Source organism: Daktulosphaira vitifoliae, unplaced genomic scaffold (genome assembly GCF_025091365.1).
Source record: "Daktulosphaira vitifoliae isolate Bord-2020 unplaced genomic scaffold, ASM2509136v1 Scaffold_195, whole genome shotgun sequence".
Classification (NCBI taxonomy): Eukaryota; Metazoa; Arthropoda; class Insecta; order Hemiptera; family Phylloxeridae; genus Daktulosphaira; species Daktulosphaira vitifoliae.
In genome coordinates this window covers 4,924-22,168 of record NW_026099763.1, presented here as the reverse complement: position 1 = coordinate 22,168, position 17,245 = coordinate 4,924, and the positions used below count along the sequence as shown (strand labels likewise).

At 26.9% G+C, this 17,245-nt stretch overlaps 1 protein-coding gene across 2 annotated transcripts; it reads right to left on the bottom strand.

Annotated features, from left to right (window-relative positions):
- Positions 1–986: 986 nt before the first annotated feature.
- On the bottom strand, positions 987–16,112 carry LOC126909224 (uncharacterized; the record flags this gene model as incomplete). 2 transcript variants are annotated; one of them, XM_050691643.1, is given in 17 exon segments in its annotated part: positions 987–1,126; positions 1,203–1,398; positions 1,472–1,590; positions 1,666–1,900; positions 2,837–2,907; positions 4,512–4,698; positions 4,925–5,061; positions 5,137–5,271; positions 5,336–5,476; positions 5,541–5,582; positions 5,810–5,881; positions 5,980–6,124; positions 8,235–8,458; positions 11,131–11,379; positions 11,456–11,515; positions 11,863–12,032; positions 16,059–16,112. In XM_050691643.1, coding segments are annotated over 16 exon segments (2,274 nt in total), but the record flags the coding sequence as incomplete, so codon positions are not given.
- Between the last annotated feature and the right edge of the window lie 1,133 nt (positions 16,113–17,245).

Sequence of the window (17,245 nt, the reverse complement as noted above, 5' to 3'; positions counted from 1 at the left end):
TATTTAAAAAAAAAATCAGCTAAAAATATTAACTGGATCAAAAGTTATTTAAGTTGTCAGTGAGTGGTGGGCCACCCTTTAATATATATAATTGAAATTTTAATACAATTGTTTTGATACATTACAAACTTAAGGTTTCAAATAANATATATAATTGAAATTTTAATACAATTGTTTTGATACATTACAAACTTAAGGTTTCAAATAAAACACAAATCATTTATAAGTATGCTAAAGTTCATTAAAAATAATGAGACGTTAATCTAACTAAAATGTTGGAATCCCAATCTTATTAAAAAATCTTCAAGCTAAACATAATTCTTAATTGAAGTTTGATCAACCGATTGTTACTCAAAAAACCGCGCACTCAAAACATTTTAAATAAAAATGTGCTCACGAATCGAGTATCAGGTAAAAATCACTATGATATGAATAAAAACCGATTACTAAGTAAAGCTTGAGTCCTAAATAGAAAGCCAACTACCCTATTTTTACTTCAAAACTAGGTGTCCTGTAATATCTCTAAAAAAATATGTTTTAATTATTTAATTAAATTATCAAATATTTGGTTGTATTTTTCGGATATTAAAATGTTTGTAGGGTCAATCATTTTATTTACTTTTTTTTTTTTTTAATTAGAAATTTTAAATAAATGACAATTACAAATGTTGTTATTCATTTTGAAATTTAGCCGGCTTAATAAAATGAGTCATTAACGTGATGGAAAACATCTATATGGAGATTGGAGAATCAAGGTCAAAAATAAAATTAATATTATTTGAAAATATTTAAAATTATTAACCTGATTGGAATAAAGAAAAATACAAAATGCATTTTGTCTATATCCGTATTTTCCTCATCATCAAGTCTATATCTTTTACTTTATATGGAGATATGTCTTTAAAATATATAAAATATATTTTGTATTTAAATTGTTATTTAGAAATTAATGATTTGGGATGATTTTTCAAAATTTTATTTAATACCTTTAATTTGTAATAAAATCCTGTTTGAAGACCATTGACCTTGACACATTGCTTTTTATCTACTAGCCATTTTATTGTTGCCGTTTGGTTACTCACATAAAATGTACCATTATTGTCTAACACAGGAGAAGTTCGTGGTGCTAAAAAAACACAAACCAGCGTTAAGAAAATTAATAATTCAGTATATTATATTTATATAAAAATGTCAGTATTCACTTGAAGGCGCAGTCATCGCATATATAATGTTTTCATTATCACTATAATTATAACCATTTGTAATAGGCTCCACTTTGATGATGTATTGGGAGTTTGGTATAAGATCGAACAAATAGTATTCAGTAACATTGTGTACTATAATTTCTTTCCAGTCATTGTTTATAATATTGTTTGAACAACTAAAATGGCGATTTACCTATAATTGTAATTAATTTATCACGTAGTTACAGATTGGCAAATAAAAAAAGATATGCTTTATTTCAATTAACCTTGTATTTAATTATATAACTTATTTCTGAATTTATTAGTTCGCTTAGTTTCCATTTTAAAAGTAAGTTGTCTGAGTTTTGACCCAACAACACTGAAATGTCTTCAATATCAATGAATCCTATCAACAAATTTAACTAACTAATTGATGTCATTGTATTTTAATAAATAGTTAGATTAATTTTGAATTTCTTACCAAAAGTTTCTGTAGTCGCGTATTTTACATCTGGAACATTTATTGTACCCAAAATCGTTTGTCCTATTAATTGTACAGCATACGTATGAGATGGTATTAAATTATTAAAAACGTATTCATTATCCTTAATTAGTACCTCCTCTTGAAATACTGAATTTTCATTCCGAGTTAAATTAGACATTAATTTTAAAATATATGATGTGATATTGCACTCATTAGCATCGCTTTTCCTTAACTAAAATATTAATAAAGCATAACTTCATAACATAAATAAATATATTAATATAATTTTAACTGCCGGTGAATCAAAGATAATAAAGTTGAAGATAAAAAAATTAATTTTTTGTGTCATAGATATCTTAAAAAAATACTTTTTTACAACAAAGTAAATTAGTGATGTTGATATAAAAACAATAAAAAATGATAATAAGTAAAAAAATTCATTTAAAGTTTAGTGCAATTTCTTTGCTTTATCTCGAACCTAAATACATTTCTGATTATAATGATGTTAATATTGATACATATAAAAATAACAAAACTCTAAATTTTAATTTTTGTCATTTATGTTATTTTATCTAGTGATCTAAGATGTGATGTTAGTATAGATAGAAGAAAAATAGGTTTAGATGGCTCGAAAAATAGAATTTTTTTTTAATGTCCATTAAATGTTAGTAAAACTATCAGAAATATCTTCCTCGAGTGTTCAAGAAATATTCAAATTAGTTCCGGTCTTACGAGAGTGTTAAAGTGAATACGTGACGGACCACATGGTGTATAAAACCAAACTTTCATTCCGTTGGTTTATCATGAATCAACATTGGCAAGTTGAAAATAAGGCTTATGTAAAGAAGGAGTATTATATGGTGCTGGAATGGCTGATTAACCAGTAAATAATATAAATAATGTCATTACTATCTTAAGTTTGTTGTTTTCAGCAATTTTTTATTTAACGCGTTTTTCTCTAAAGAATTTTTTTGACTTTGTGTGCACTTTAGCTCAAATGTTCTTAAATATATGTATACAATGTTCATTAAGTATAAATAAATGGCATACATTTTTATCATATGAAAAATAATTGTGAAAGTCATTAAAAAGCTCATTCTAAACCTATTTACCCCCTCTTAGTCTTTTATCAGTATGATCTTTTTCGAACGAATATTTTTTGTTTTACTTTTTCCCAAGTTACGGTGATATTGTCAGCTCCTGCGGCAAGTTTCATTTCGTAGTTAATCTTTTTTGGATCTAAAACACATATTATAAGATTTTCTTGAATAAATTTTAACATAGCTTTTTTAAATACACTGATAATATTTGATCTGGATGGTCGTGTGTTCGAAATCGAGTGATAATATTTGAGTGCCATAAATTACATAAATTTGATATTTTTGTTATAAATATTTAAATCGAGTTAGTCAAAAAGTAAATCTGGTACCCCGATTAAAAATAACCAGCCAAAAAGTGCTTTTTTGAGCATTATTACTTCTTAGCACTGTGAGCTTAATAATATTATAATATTCAAGCCATCAAAATTCAACATTTTGAATCAAATTCTGAATCTGATAATTCGGTAAATATTATTGAAGAAGCTCGAGACAGATTATCGTGATCGTGTAATATTATTATTTAAAAAATTGATGAAAGTGCTAATGATAATCTTCTAATCTTGATTGAGAATTTATTGTCATTATTTAATTTGATATTTTTATAAATCAAGTGAAACAAAATTTGTTAGCGTCTAACAGGAAAATGACCATTTCTAATTGAACTTTCTAGCATTCACTATGTGCATTGAGTTTTGAAATTTAAAATAACTTATGTTCTATTGATACATTGATAAAAGTTCTTGGAATTATTATGACTGAACAAAACTACTAACAGCTTATATATAAAAACTTCGTGAAAAGATATTACAAAAACGTGAAACCAGTGAGTCTATTGGCACATTTAATATATCAATGAAAAATCTTCATTGTGTCAAAAAAACAAAACTAGTAGAAATATTATCCATAAATGCATTTGTAATAAGATTATTATCAAAACATGCGCCCCTAATAGTATTTTTATAAAAGTAATAATATTATAATGTTTTCCTAACATTTTTAAAATTGTTATCTGGGGTGGTTTACGTATTTAATTATATAGTTAGAGGTGTAATACTCCGTTAATTAAGTTTTATTCTTTTATTTTAACTGAAACTTAGCGAAGATCATTCTAATACAGAATTGGGATTTCATAACTATTATGTTAATCGCAAAGATAGGAGTATATTGACTAGTACTGCTGGTAGAGGTTGTGGTAGCGGTACTTTTGCATAAAGATTTATCTTCCATGGCAATTGTGATTGAACATGATAATATTGACCAAATGTCTGTTCATTTTTAAATAATTTAAACATTGAAAGTTATTATTGGATCATGTTATTTACGGATGTAACTACTTAACAGTTTCAGCAGTATATTATCTTTCAATACAAATAATTAAAGAAATTTTTGTTGAGTTTTTCCAAGTTCTAGACGATTGATTAATTACTGTGGTGAAAATGTAACTTTAGATGTTAAAGGTTATGAGTAATTTTGATTAAGATCAAAATTTAGTCTCAAATAATTACTTTAAAAAAAAAAATTGTTATAAAACTTATAACTATTGTTTTATTATGTATGTAAATTGNTAACTATTGTTTTATTATGTATATAAATTTCATTTTAAATAGTATTAAAAGATTTCAACTGTACTCTCTGCCCTATTTAGGGTAATTACTATGTTTATCATTTTTTCTAAATGAAATAAATGTAGGTACAAATATAAATATAGTAACAATTTTGATGTTTATCATATAAAATACTTACTAAAGCATTTTGTGAAATAGTTAGCAGTGTTTATATCATCTTTGTTTGAATTTCCGTCTTCTGCAATCAATATTACACCAACCGTATACATTGTTGCTGCTTCTAAATTGCTTATTTTGTCTTTAAGAAGAAAAGTATTTATGGGTTTTATTGGTGAATACTGGAAATCTAATTCACTTGAAATTGGCTAATATAAAAAATTATAAAACTTATTACATTTAACCGTAGTTTATGATGTTAAACAAAAAAAAATGTGGCTTTTGATTAAAACAAAACTAAGAATATTAGACAAAACTTTAACTCAATTATTTTAAATCACAATTTTGACAGTATTTATCATTACTAATTGACAGTAATATGTAAAAGACCTGTATGAAAGACTTTTCAAATTTATCAAAAAATGAATTAATTACCTTATAAACTATCTGATAAAAAGATGGAATTTTACTTTTGCTTCCCAAGATATTTTCAATTCTTAAATTTAAAATTAATTTTATTGAATGAAAATCTGAAAATTCTAATTTAGGCGGTTCGATTAGAACTGGGTATTCTGTAATAATGTAATCGAAATTGTTATAAATAATAATCCGCAAAACTTCATCAAGTAATTAAAATTGACAATTACTTTCAATACAATACGGCATAATAAAATTATTTTTACATCCTTCTTTACAAGTTCCTAAAATATTATCGCATTGAGTTTTACAATTGTTTGAACATATTTTTTGACATCCGTGACCGTAAGTTCCTTCAGGACATTCTATACGATTTTTCAATGTTTTCAGTTTTTTAATTATGAAAAATGCTTCAAATTATATACAAACCTTGATTGCATAAAGGTCCAGTATATCCAGCTGCACATGAACATCTATGATTATTTGTGCAGAACAACATATTCTGACAAAAAGTCTTCTTTTGTGAACACCAAGCAGTACAATCAGCACCATATTTATTTTTGCCGCATTCTTCAAACACAATTTTATATAAAATAATTTTTGAACTATTTTAAATGCCTATGGTCATAATTACCTTTAGGTGAATAGGTACTGGCAGCCATTTCTCGAGTGATACCTATTTAAAATTTAACAAAAAAAAAATATTACTTGAAAAAGAAACTTACATCCATAGCAATTTTTTTTTTTTTAATATTATTATATTATTATTTTTATAATGTTATATAATTTTATATTGATCTTATAAAAATGTTTTTGTGACGGTGTTTTAACATTATTGTTTAAAATTGCTATCTGGAAAAAGAATCATTTATTTCTTATTAAAATTATATTTTATTTATTTACTTGGATAAATATTTACAATAGAAGTTGACTCAATTATTTCTGTGCCGTGTATTTCATATACATCTTCTACTTCTAAGTAAATAAAAAATTAATTACTTGGTTATATGAAGTATGATTTAACAATTAAAATATTTATAATTTATCGAATTTGAGTGACATTATATACTTACTGCCGTAATCTATACATTGAGCAATTCGTTTTATGCCAAGTGCTGAATAACTATTGTAATTATCATTAGTAATAGTTAAGTAATATTTTTTATTTTTTTCAAATGGTCTATTAAATTTCATTATTAATGTTTTAAACTCGTTGCCCTAAAAAATTATTTTGGAAATATTAAATTTATTAGTTATAATCAATACATATTTCCATAAACCGTAAAGAAAGATAAAAGTCAAGAATGTTTTAGATTATAATTTGTCAAAAAAAAAAAATTTAGAGTTATCTTTATGATATGGTTTAATAGTATTTAATATAAGTTGAAACATCTCGTTAAAGCGATCACATACATTTACTTAACAATCTAAAAGCTAACACAGTATAAGTATTGGGTAAGCAATTGCTGTATTAATTGGTATAATTGATATTTTTATCGTTAACCGAACTTTCTGAATATTTAATTGGAATGAGAAAATGTATAATAATAATATAATATAATAATATAATATAATATAATAATATAATATAATATAATAATATAAGAAAATACTTTAAGGTTATTATACAAACTAACTAGCTAACTATGTCTCACGCAGAAGTATAAAAAATATAATTTCTTTTTTTTCAAAAGTATCCTTTTGTATCCAAAAGTAAAATCCTACACACTTTAATTAACACAAAAAATATAGTTTTATCCCCTTTAAAATTATATGTACTTTAGTTTTTAAACAGAAACCTACATATTTAATTGGCTTAAGAGCGTCCATAAGATAACTTTCAGAAAGAGACAAAGAAATTATTTATTTTTTGTTTGTCATTTTAATTTAACCATATTTTAGAGTAATTTCAATGAAAAAAAAACCCAGCACAGACATCAGGTGACATGGCATAGTTAGGACAACTATAGATAATATCTGACAGTGATTAAAATCAATATCATATAAATCTCTTCGATGAAATTCTGTGGCGTTTAATTTTTAGAAGAAGTTATCAAATTAATCCAAAAGCAACAAGAACTCCTGTTTCATAATTTATATCCTGATTTATAAGTTTTATGATTTATAAGTATAATATATAAATAATGACACCTCGCAATAATGTAGTCGACATTGGTTTTGATGGTTGAGACCTGTAAGCTGTTAGTTAATGATGAGCAACAACAGGTTATTTAAAAAAACAAACACAATATATAAAATTTTCGCATAATATCGCGGCACTTTTGCTGTAGTCGGTGACGTGGTGCACGGCATGGTCCTCGGACGTCAAAAAGATGGCAGCGATGATGGTGATGGTGTGCGGGTGCGGATCGGTTTGTCGAGTACGGTCTTGCGACACGTCCGCTGTCAACGGGGTACATCCTCGACGTCGTCACTTTAACGACAGGAACAGGAATCAATATATAATTTGTGGTGGATGGTCGTCGGCACTTGCTGGACTTAGCACCGTGGCGTATGGCCCGCACTGTTAGTCAGTTAAACTACCAGATACCCATAGTAGGACGACGGTTAAGAAAGTTGGCGTGGGGCACCGTGTGTTTAGAAGCGACGCGTGATGCGCCTCTTTGTGCGATGGGAGGAGTGGTGGTGTCAGCGTCTGTTTCGTGGGCTGACACTAGTAAAATGGATGTGCAGACGGTTCTCGCTTGGCGGTCGAGTGTTAATATGATGTATGTTTGATAAGCTTTGTACGTCCCACTGTGCCATTAAAGACCGCAGCGTAGTTTTACATAATTTGTGTTAATAATTCGCGCGTATGTGGGTCGCATTACCTGGATGAATTGTACATGCAGCATAATCCCAAGAGACTTCCGGATCCATCAGAGAATCATGCCCTAGAAATGCGCCACAGTACAGATTATCCAAGAACACAGCCGTAAAATTAAACGTCAGATCTTCGATGTTGGCGGTAAAAGTAGCGGTGGTGGGTGTTGTGTGGCCGTCAACTAGTCGTTTGTGCACTATTCCGTGTTTATGGGGTTGTATAAGACTTTTGCGCTTGTGAGTCAAGTAATGCCGTCACAAGGCCGTTGTTAAATTCAATTTACACGGCGGGTGTAGTAATTTTAGGTGGGCCTATTTGTTTAGCAAAGCTCGGGTGGTTTACGGGGAGTGTGTGAGCGCGTTGCCTGCCACTAGTGTCAATCGCCTTAAGCGGGTAATTTTGTATCGTAATTTCACGGAGGGATAATAAAAAATTATAAGTATACAGAGTGATTCTTTAGATATTAGCCTCTCTCACTTTAGCAATGTATGGTTTTTATCTTACTGTATTTTTTAGCATAAATTCTTCTAATGATGTGTCATCTTGATATATTTTTATAAAAGAAGTTGGCGTTGGTGAGTTGTATTTATCCACATCTTTAAAATACGTCATTGATATACACCCTGTCACCGTTTCATCTTGAATCCAATCGATTTTAAATGATATTTCATTGTTAGAGTTTTTAAAATTTAATGAATTACCCTCTGCTAATATATCTGTACGTCCATCTATTTTGAAAAAAAAAAACATTTTGTTTTCGTTATAGCATTAATCACAATATATACTTATTATTTAAAGAAGCAAATAATTTTTTTTTGCATTTATTTGATCAGATATTAATTACTGTATGATAATACTGTTCATAGTATGGACAATGGCGCAACTAGAGCAAAAATCTTAAGGGTGTCAACATTTTTAAAACAAATTACTTCTCTTTATGTAATACTACTGTTGACTATCGCACTTAGACAGTTGATTAAGTACGTAGAACGTTTTCGTTTTAAAGTTGTAGAATTGTNTTAGACAGTTGATTAAGTACGTAGAACGTTTTCGTTTTAAAGTTGTGGAATTGCACAAAATATCTGCATTAGATTTATCAAGTGGATATTGGTTAGTAGCATTTATGACACAGTAAACGCGCAAAAACATATCATTCTCTATCAAAACATAAAAATATTAAACGCCGTTGGCGTTTAACATTTCTCCATTTACGTTGTTTATACCTGTAGCTTCGTTGTATTTTAGCTCATTTCAATTAACATTAAGTTAATTCACATCAAATTTGGTAAATTCATTAATCGAAAAATAAATACAATATTAAAAATTTTACTTTGATTACTTTTAATTACATGTTTTTCTCAATTTATCAACCATAAAGCATTTTTCGTGTTTGACCAGACATTTTCTATTTTATGAGCTGGTTAAATATGTATGTTGTTATTTGGATAAATAAAGTTGACACTTTTTGTAATGTATAAAAGATGAATATGAAAATTACATCATGGTTGATAAATTCAGAAAAACTTGAAACTAAAAGATACCAAACGTAAAATTCTTAATAATTAATTTTTCGATTAATTAAGTGCCGGTATAAAAATATTCATAGGTTTCCATTCAACTTTCAATATTTATGCATAAAAGATGCCCTTAAAAAGAGTTTTTTTTTTCAATATAATTAGAATTTAATATAGTTTATCAGAATAAATAAAAAATGATTCAATTCAATTTCATAAAAAATCATTATTTGACAAAAAAAAATGAGTGTAGTATTCTTAATAACTCTCACTAAACAGGTTGATTGATTTATCGTTGACCATTAAATTCCTCCTAAAATAATGATAGTTTTGAGAATTATTTATTTATTGATGTATATTTAATTAAATATTTTTAGGTCCATCCCTTATCATCTATAAGGGTAATAAATGTTATTAACTCAAATTTTCATAAACTTTATAATGATACAGACTATTTACTACTAACTATTAATAAGATATTTTTCCATCAACATGTTTCTTAAAATCTATTCTACAAAATAGCTATCTTGGATGTTTTTATTTTTTATTTAAAATTTTAAAATAATTATAGACCTCACGTATAACTGTTATTTAAAAAATAAACCAGAAAAAAATATTGAGTTATTTAAGTTGTCAGTGAATACTGGGCCATTCTTTATATTCTTATGTTCGTTTTCTTAGGTTTGATTAATTGTTGATTTTGTTGTTTGTGTGTATTCTTTTTATCTCGCCTTTATCTCAAATACTTGTGGTTGGCTACTCATATTTTAAACTTCCACTTGACACGATCTTCCACATCAGCCGTCCTTATATCGCATTCAATAACATCCCTCCATGTATGCAACTGTACGTTTTTCATTATCTATCTTTAATTTTAGTGTAACATTGATTCGTGGTTGAATTAGATTTCATTTTTTAATTCAATTTTACACTCAATTACTCAAATTTATAACAATAAAAACAAATAAAAAAATATAATCCCGCATGTGTTCACANAAACATAAATAAAAAATATAATCTCGCATATGTTCACTATTTCAAAGTCAATGTTGCATAGACTGAACTTTATTTTTTGACGAATATACAATAATGTATATTATACAATCAATTATCTTAAACGTTAATAACTTCTGAAATACTTGTTCAAAATTTGTTATCGAACAGTCATTTATTTAGTCAGATTATTTTTATTATAAATGTTATTTAAATGTGTATGTTGCCATTGAAAAAAAATTAACACGGTATAACTATATATAGTTTTATCAAGTTCATTTTTTATTTTTTATATATTTAATTGCTTATAAAACATAAAATAATTATTATTAAACAAAACCAAAAAAAAAAAAATGTTTGAATTTTTAATATTTTAAGACCTATTTAGAGATCAACGATAAATCAAACACTATGTATAGAAATTATAACATGCTGCAAACATTTTAATTTGAAATATAATGTAGGTACAATTAAATCAATTACGTAATTCACCAAAAAAAGTTCTCATTTTTAAAAGTTATGCTTTCTTTTTAAGCATGTGAAACCTCAATCAAGTTTATGTTCAGTAAAATTATTTACCCAACACATTTATAATCATCTCGCCAGATTAAAAAATGGTACCCTTCGTTATATTTATTTTCTGTCGTTATATTTTGATTTTAGGAAATACAAATTATTATTTATGGTGATTAAAATAAATAACAAGTATTTAAATATAAATTACACAATTATAACCAGATAATTACTTCAAATAAATTGTGCTGAATTAGATAATCCACATGATGAAGTAAAACAAATTAATTAATTGATAAGAAATGTTAATGTTAATTGATGACACAAATACAATATTTTTAAGTAAAAAAAAAAATGATTACTTAATTAATTTAACTTACAGTTCCTTCGATCATATGTTATACTAGACGAGATGTCGAAAAAAATTGATTCGTACTCAACATTGTTTTTTGTATATATACTATTTGGATAAAAAGAATCAACAATAAATTCAAGACTTTTTTTTTCTGATTTCAAAATTCGTCCATTAAAATATACTGGCAACCCTTTAGCATTAGTTCGAGAATGTATTTCTACATTATTGCAGTATAACGCTTCTCCATTATAAATAATTGAAGTTATATTATTGCCTATTTAAAAAAGTAGAAAGCAGAATTAAAATAATTATTACCGAAAAATAAAAAACAAACAACTGGAAATTCTTACATGAATCAAAATAAGTGCATTTTTCTTTTAATTTGCATACTAATGTAATATCGTAAGATCCTAAAAAAATAAATGTTTAATAATAAACAAAAAATAATTATTAACAATTAAAGTGTTTTTTACAAAAAATTAGTTACTCCATTAAAAAAGAAAAACATTATCTGCTTATATTATTGTCCATTGACAATAACTAAAATTATTGAATTGAAAGTGAAACAAACACTGTTATGTATTATACGGAAATGTAAAACTTAATTTACTCTTATTATTTGAAAGTACAAAGTTACTTTTTGTTTTACAAACTCTTTAATTGTAATTACACTATAAAGGTAGGTTGTTAATTTGTATAAAACTTAAACAAAATATATTTTTTGAATAATTTAGTAAAATTAATGTTTAAAAATTACCAAAAGAAGTATCAACAAATTCATGAGAGATTAAAAATGAGGTCGATTTGCATATAAGAAAACAATAAATACCCAACAAAACAAAAACGACTTTTCCAAAAAATACATTTTTTGAATGCATTTTGTGTATTAAAAAAGCTTCCAGTGATGTTTATTTTTAAGTCATAGATCTGTAAATTAAAATAATTTTGAAATTTTGTTTAATATATACATTTAAAAGGTAATCTAAGAGCTGATTATATACAAAAATGTTTTTTTATCATTTATATAAATAGAATGTATCATGTTGCAAACCGAAAAGTTAAAAACTAATTTTTTGAGATGTTTTGTGTTTTTGAACTTCAAACATTTCGGTTTACATAAGACATCATTAGTACGGGCATTAGGTTTTGCAAATCATAATTATAATTATGAAGTAATATTTGCCAGGAAGGAAAGGGTTGAAGTTAGATAAGTTTTCCCAGTAGAAGCGTTTATATGGTGAATCTAAAATTTCTTTTGTTCGGAGGAGGCAATAAAAACTTTTCTTATGTATATCCCCCCCTAAAATAAAACCCTAACTAAGCCATTGGTTTGTACGAGTACCCATAAAAAGTAGTGTTTGCACATTCATCATGATCTTGTAACGGCACTAGACACCATTAACGTTTTTAATTTATAATAAGTCTCCTAAAAATTGTTTGAAGTTCACTTATCATGGAAATCGGCAAATTGGTACTTATAACGGTCAGTAATTATAATACCAGTAGATCTCAATACCGGTATTTTTTAGTGTATTGAAAGTACCGCCTGTCATAAACTATAGTTAATCGTGTATGTGCCGGTAGTGTGGTGTGGCACAGTCGATCATTTAGTCGCCATCTTAGCGCTGATGTTTAGCTGCGCTGTTTGCCATTGGTTCCCAGATGGCTGACGTCATTAATAATGACACACCCTTGTTCCCATACTGTTTTCCACAGTCATAATGAGGTTGCGTCACATCGACAGCCCATGTAAAATTGCGTAGAATTGTTGAGTCCAGAGCCCAAATAGTGTCGATAGAGACTGTGTTAATTGTGATAATGAATTGTGTATGTTGCCATTGTAATATTCTCCTTTGGAATATTAATAAAATAAATACCTCTTGTATTTCTAAGACCACAGAAAAGAATATGCTAACACGATTATACATATAGTATTGACTCTTGGCAACTACAAAGTAGTCATGAGTCATTGTCTGTCCCAGCGTCTTCGAGGCACCACAGAAAGCATTAAATAGGAGTAGGTGATAAAAAGTAACAGTCTTGTTTTGATTGTAGGACGGATTGGTGACTCAATATGTCTATGAAAAGGCATGACACAATCAAGACGTTTCATCCCTGTTTATGCTTTTCGTGGTACGTTATATAAGGGCTGGAGACTGCTTTAGTCAGTCAGTCAATCTTTCATCTTTCTTGTCCACTTTTCTCACTACAATGTCAAGTTAATCAATTTAAAATAATTCCAAACATACTCGTACGTATTCTTTTCTGCTGTTTGTTTTTAGACTTAACTTTTGACACTAAACTTAAAATATACATTTGTTTAAATAATTAACATTTTCTACAATAATAAATACGCTTCTATTAACCAAATACGATTCTCATTTATTAATGTACCTACTATAGTTTTAAATATATTCTTAACAACCATAAATCTACACTCAAGATTTTATCATCATCAGTGAATATCAGGTAAGAGTAGTTTTAATACACTAACTACATTTATTAAGTAATAACTATTAGACCTTAGTTGTAGTATAAAATATTAATAAAAAAAAATGTATACAACTACACATTAAAAATATTTTTTGTAAATATAATTATAATTAATTAATATGACAATTAAATATTATTCGATTAAACTAACAAAACAATCGATCACTTAACGCTCTGGCCTAGCACGGTGGAGGGTCAAGCACACACTGATTTTATTTATCGATAGGTCTTATCGCCTTTATGACAATTACAGAATACTACATAGTACTTCCCCCTTTAACACACCCTTCTTTCTTTTGGTTATTACACCATTTGAAATCGATAACTTTATAAAGTATAAAGAACTAACTTGAAAAATACTTCAATTAAATTATTATTTTAATTTTTCGATTAATTTAATGGTCAATGAAATAAACATCATTTTGTATGTTTTGCTCTATAGATAAATAATAGTGATAGGCATTTTCGAATATATTAAACTATCGAATTGTATTCGAATAGTTTTTATACAATCGATTAGTTTATTTTTAGCATAAACTATTCGAATGGGTTACCGTATGTTTTTAAAAAATATTCGAATAGTTCTACCTAAAATTTTTTATTAAGTATACTTAATTATAATAAGAAGATAATTAACGAATACTTATAAATAAATTATTATACAATTAATAATAGTAAAAATTAGTGATTGGCATTTTCAAATATTTTAAACTATTGTATAACTATTCAAATTGTGTTTATACAACCGAATAGTTTATTTTTAACATAAACTATCGAATAGTTTTAAAAACTATTCGAATATATTGTGTAACTATCGAATATTTTTACTATTCGAATATTTTTTGAATGACTATCGAATAGTTTGAATAGTGGACAACTATCGAATAGTTCGATATTTCCCATCACTAATAAATAATGTTAACACGCCTATAAATTAAAGGGATGTTTAATTTTTTATGTTTATAAAAATTTAATAAATAAGACAATTACTATCATCATATTTAATAACAACATTACTTTATTTGCTATTTTTAAAATATTATATTATAAAAACGTATTACTATAATAAATTGTCACCGGTATGTAACAACTTATCCAACTTCGAGAAAAGTTGTTACATTTTGGCTTGCTGAAATTAAACATTTTGTTTGGTACATAAACTACAAACACATTGAATAATCTATAATTTTATGAAAGCTTAGAATCTATAAATATATATTAATTTATAACAATTTTGGGTAATTGTTGAAGAAAAATTACAAAAAATAAAAATTGTAACAACTAGCTCCGTTTTTCTCTATAGAAAATATTATAACAAGACCGATTGAAGGACATAATTTACATTTATTTAAGTTCAAGTAAATAGTATTATAATCACACTAATCAACGAGCGCATTTAAATAGTTCTGATAAAGAGATGTATCATCCAAAAAGATTTGACAATGAGAGCAATTTTAAGATCACTGGCAAATAAACTATATTCTCATGGTTAGAAATAACAAAATCCGGAGTCAATAACTTAGCTGCCCTAGAGATCATTAGACTATAGTTGTCTGACTAGACATAACATTTTTACTTATTAAAAACAGTTANAAACATAACATTTTTTCTTATTAAAAACTGTTCTTTCGGATGTTTTAAAATATGTACATTTCATTTTTTCCATTTAAATGGAACTTGACACTTATCGTTCAATTTAAATATTATTCATAAAAATGATTTAAGTTCAACTAAGACAACCAAATTAACTCAGTCAGTAACGCGTTGTATTTTGGTACATTAGTATTAAGGTTCGATTTCGATTTCATCGTTGCAATAGGCTAAGTATGATTTTCCGTCCTCTTTGACACAACTAATTGCTTTTAGAGAGAGTGATAAACATAAATTATAAGCTCACAAATAATTATAAATATTAGAACGATATTTAAATTAAAATTCATAAATTTATATCTCTGTTTTTTTACCATAGAAATAAAATAATATATTTTTTTAAATTATAATTTATGATTTAATGTAAACATATTGTTTGAATATATTATAATTAAAATTATGTTGGGTTAACTATACGATATAATATTGATAATTTATTATTGATTATTTAATATTTATTATTGATCATTGAAATTTATAATACAAAAGTTATGTGTTAACTTTTCTCTGATTTCATAAAAACTAAGAAGTTATTAATTCAAAGATTTTCGGTAAGTAGGTATGATAAGGGAAAAAAAATTAAAGTTTACTGACACGTACGTTATGTGACCTAAGCCAACTAAAGTTCATCTTATTTATTATTTACTTATCTAGTACATTAGTCGGATAGTTATAAGATGGTTTGTATGTAAGGTTTATATAAAAGATTAAATTTTCTATGTATTCTAATTCGAGTTTACATAACTACATATTTATAAGTATTAAGAAAAAAACAGAAATATAAAAAAGCAAAAATGTATCGACACATACCTTCGTGGATTTGACGTGATTTCGCTGAGCAGTAATTGCGATACTGAATAATTAAGCGTAGAACTATAAAAAATATAATATTAGTTATTTTAGTTATTAAAATGTGATTAGACCACGATTATCTATACTAGTAGATAACCGTAGATTAGACCAAAGTGTATATGGTATTAATAAGTCGGACATTGAAGTCATTAATTATTTAAGTTAATATGTAAGGGATAACCTTTGTTGCTTGATTTATTATGTTGTTTTTAATTAAATTATATTTTCATGAATTTTTATGATATTCTATTATATTTTATTAACGGACATTATTAGTTGTTTTTAATGCACAATGTTCTATTTTTATCTTCCATCAGTAACTGAAACAGTAATGGTTTTATTAAGATGTGTTTAAAATTTTGTTGGGTACAAAATATTAGAAATACCTGGCAACGGTATTTCGTTATGACAAAGTTCACAGAAATCTCTGTATTTGCGCAAGACGTCGTTTCTCGTCACCAAGGCCGTTGACGAGATACACACACATTCTATAAGTATTTTACCACCGCTGTCCTTTCATCACAAACAAACATGTTTGTTTTGTATCCTTAGGGTGGACAGGGAATTTTCGCGCGTCGAGGCAACACCGCCATGACTTACAACGTACTTTCCAGTGAACACTGTCACTATCAACATTGTACTGTCAACGTTACAACACGACGTCGTAGTTTCACTGAGCGCCACCGATCGTGTAAAGGAAAGCCATTTTCAGGCTAATCGAATTATCAGCTGTCTCTGCCTGATATTTTCCATCTGTAAACCACTCGTCAGTAAATTTTATAAATCACTCTGAATAATTTAGTCTATTTACACAAACATTGTTTATTACCAATTCGTTGTTTTCTTTGCTACTCTTTAAATAGTAGATATTACATTTACTTAACTTTTGTCACTATAATGATTGTATTGTTTATATGTACAGTGGCGGTTCGTGGCTTGGACGACGGGGCGATCGCAACCCCTACTAAAATTAATTAAATTAAGAAAATTAATTGTATATTGTTAATTTTACATTTTTAAACAGTAAAGTAGTTTGTTGTGTGTGAACATTAAAGTTTTTTCTCTCAGTATATGAGTGTACGCACGAGCAGAGTTGGTACAAAGACTGTTTTGCATTGCGTGTAGTTAATGTGTTGAATTGTTGT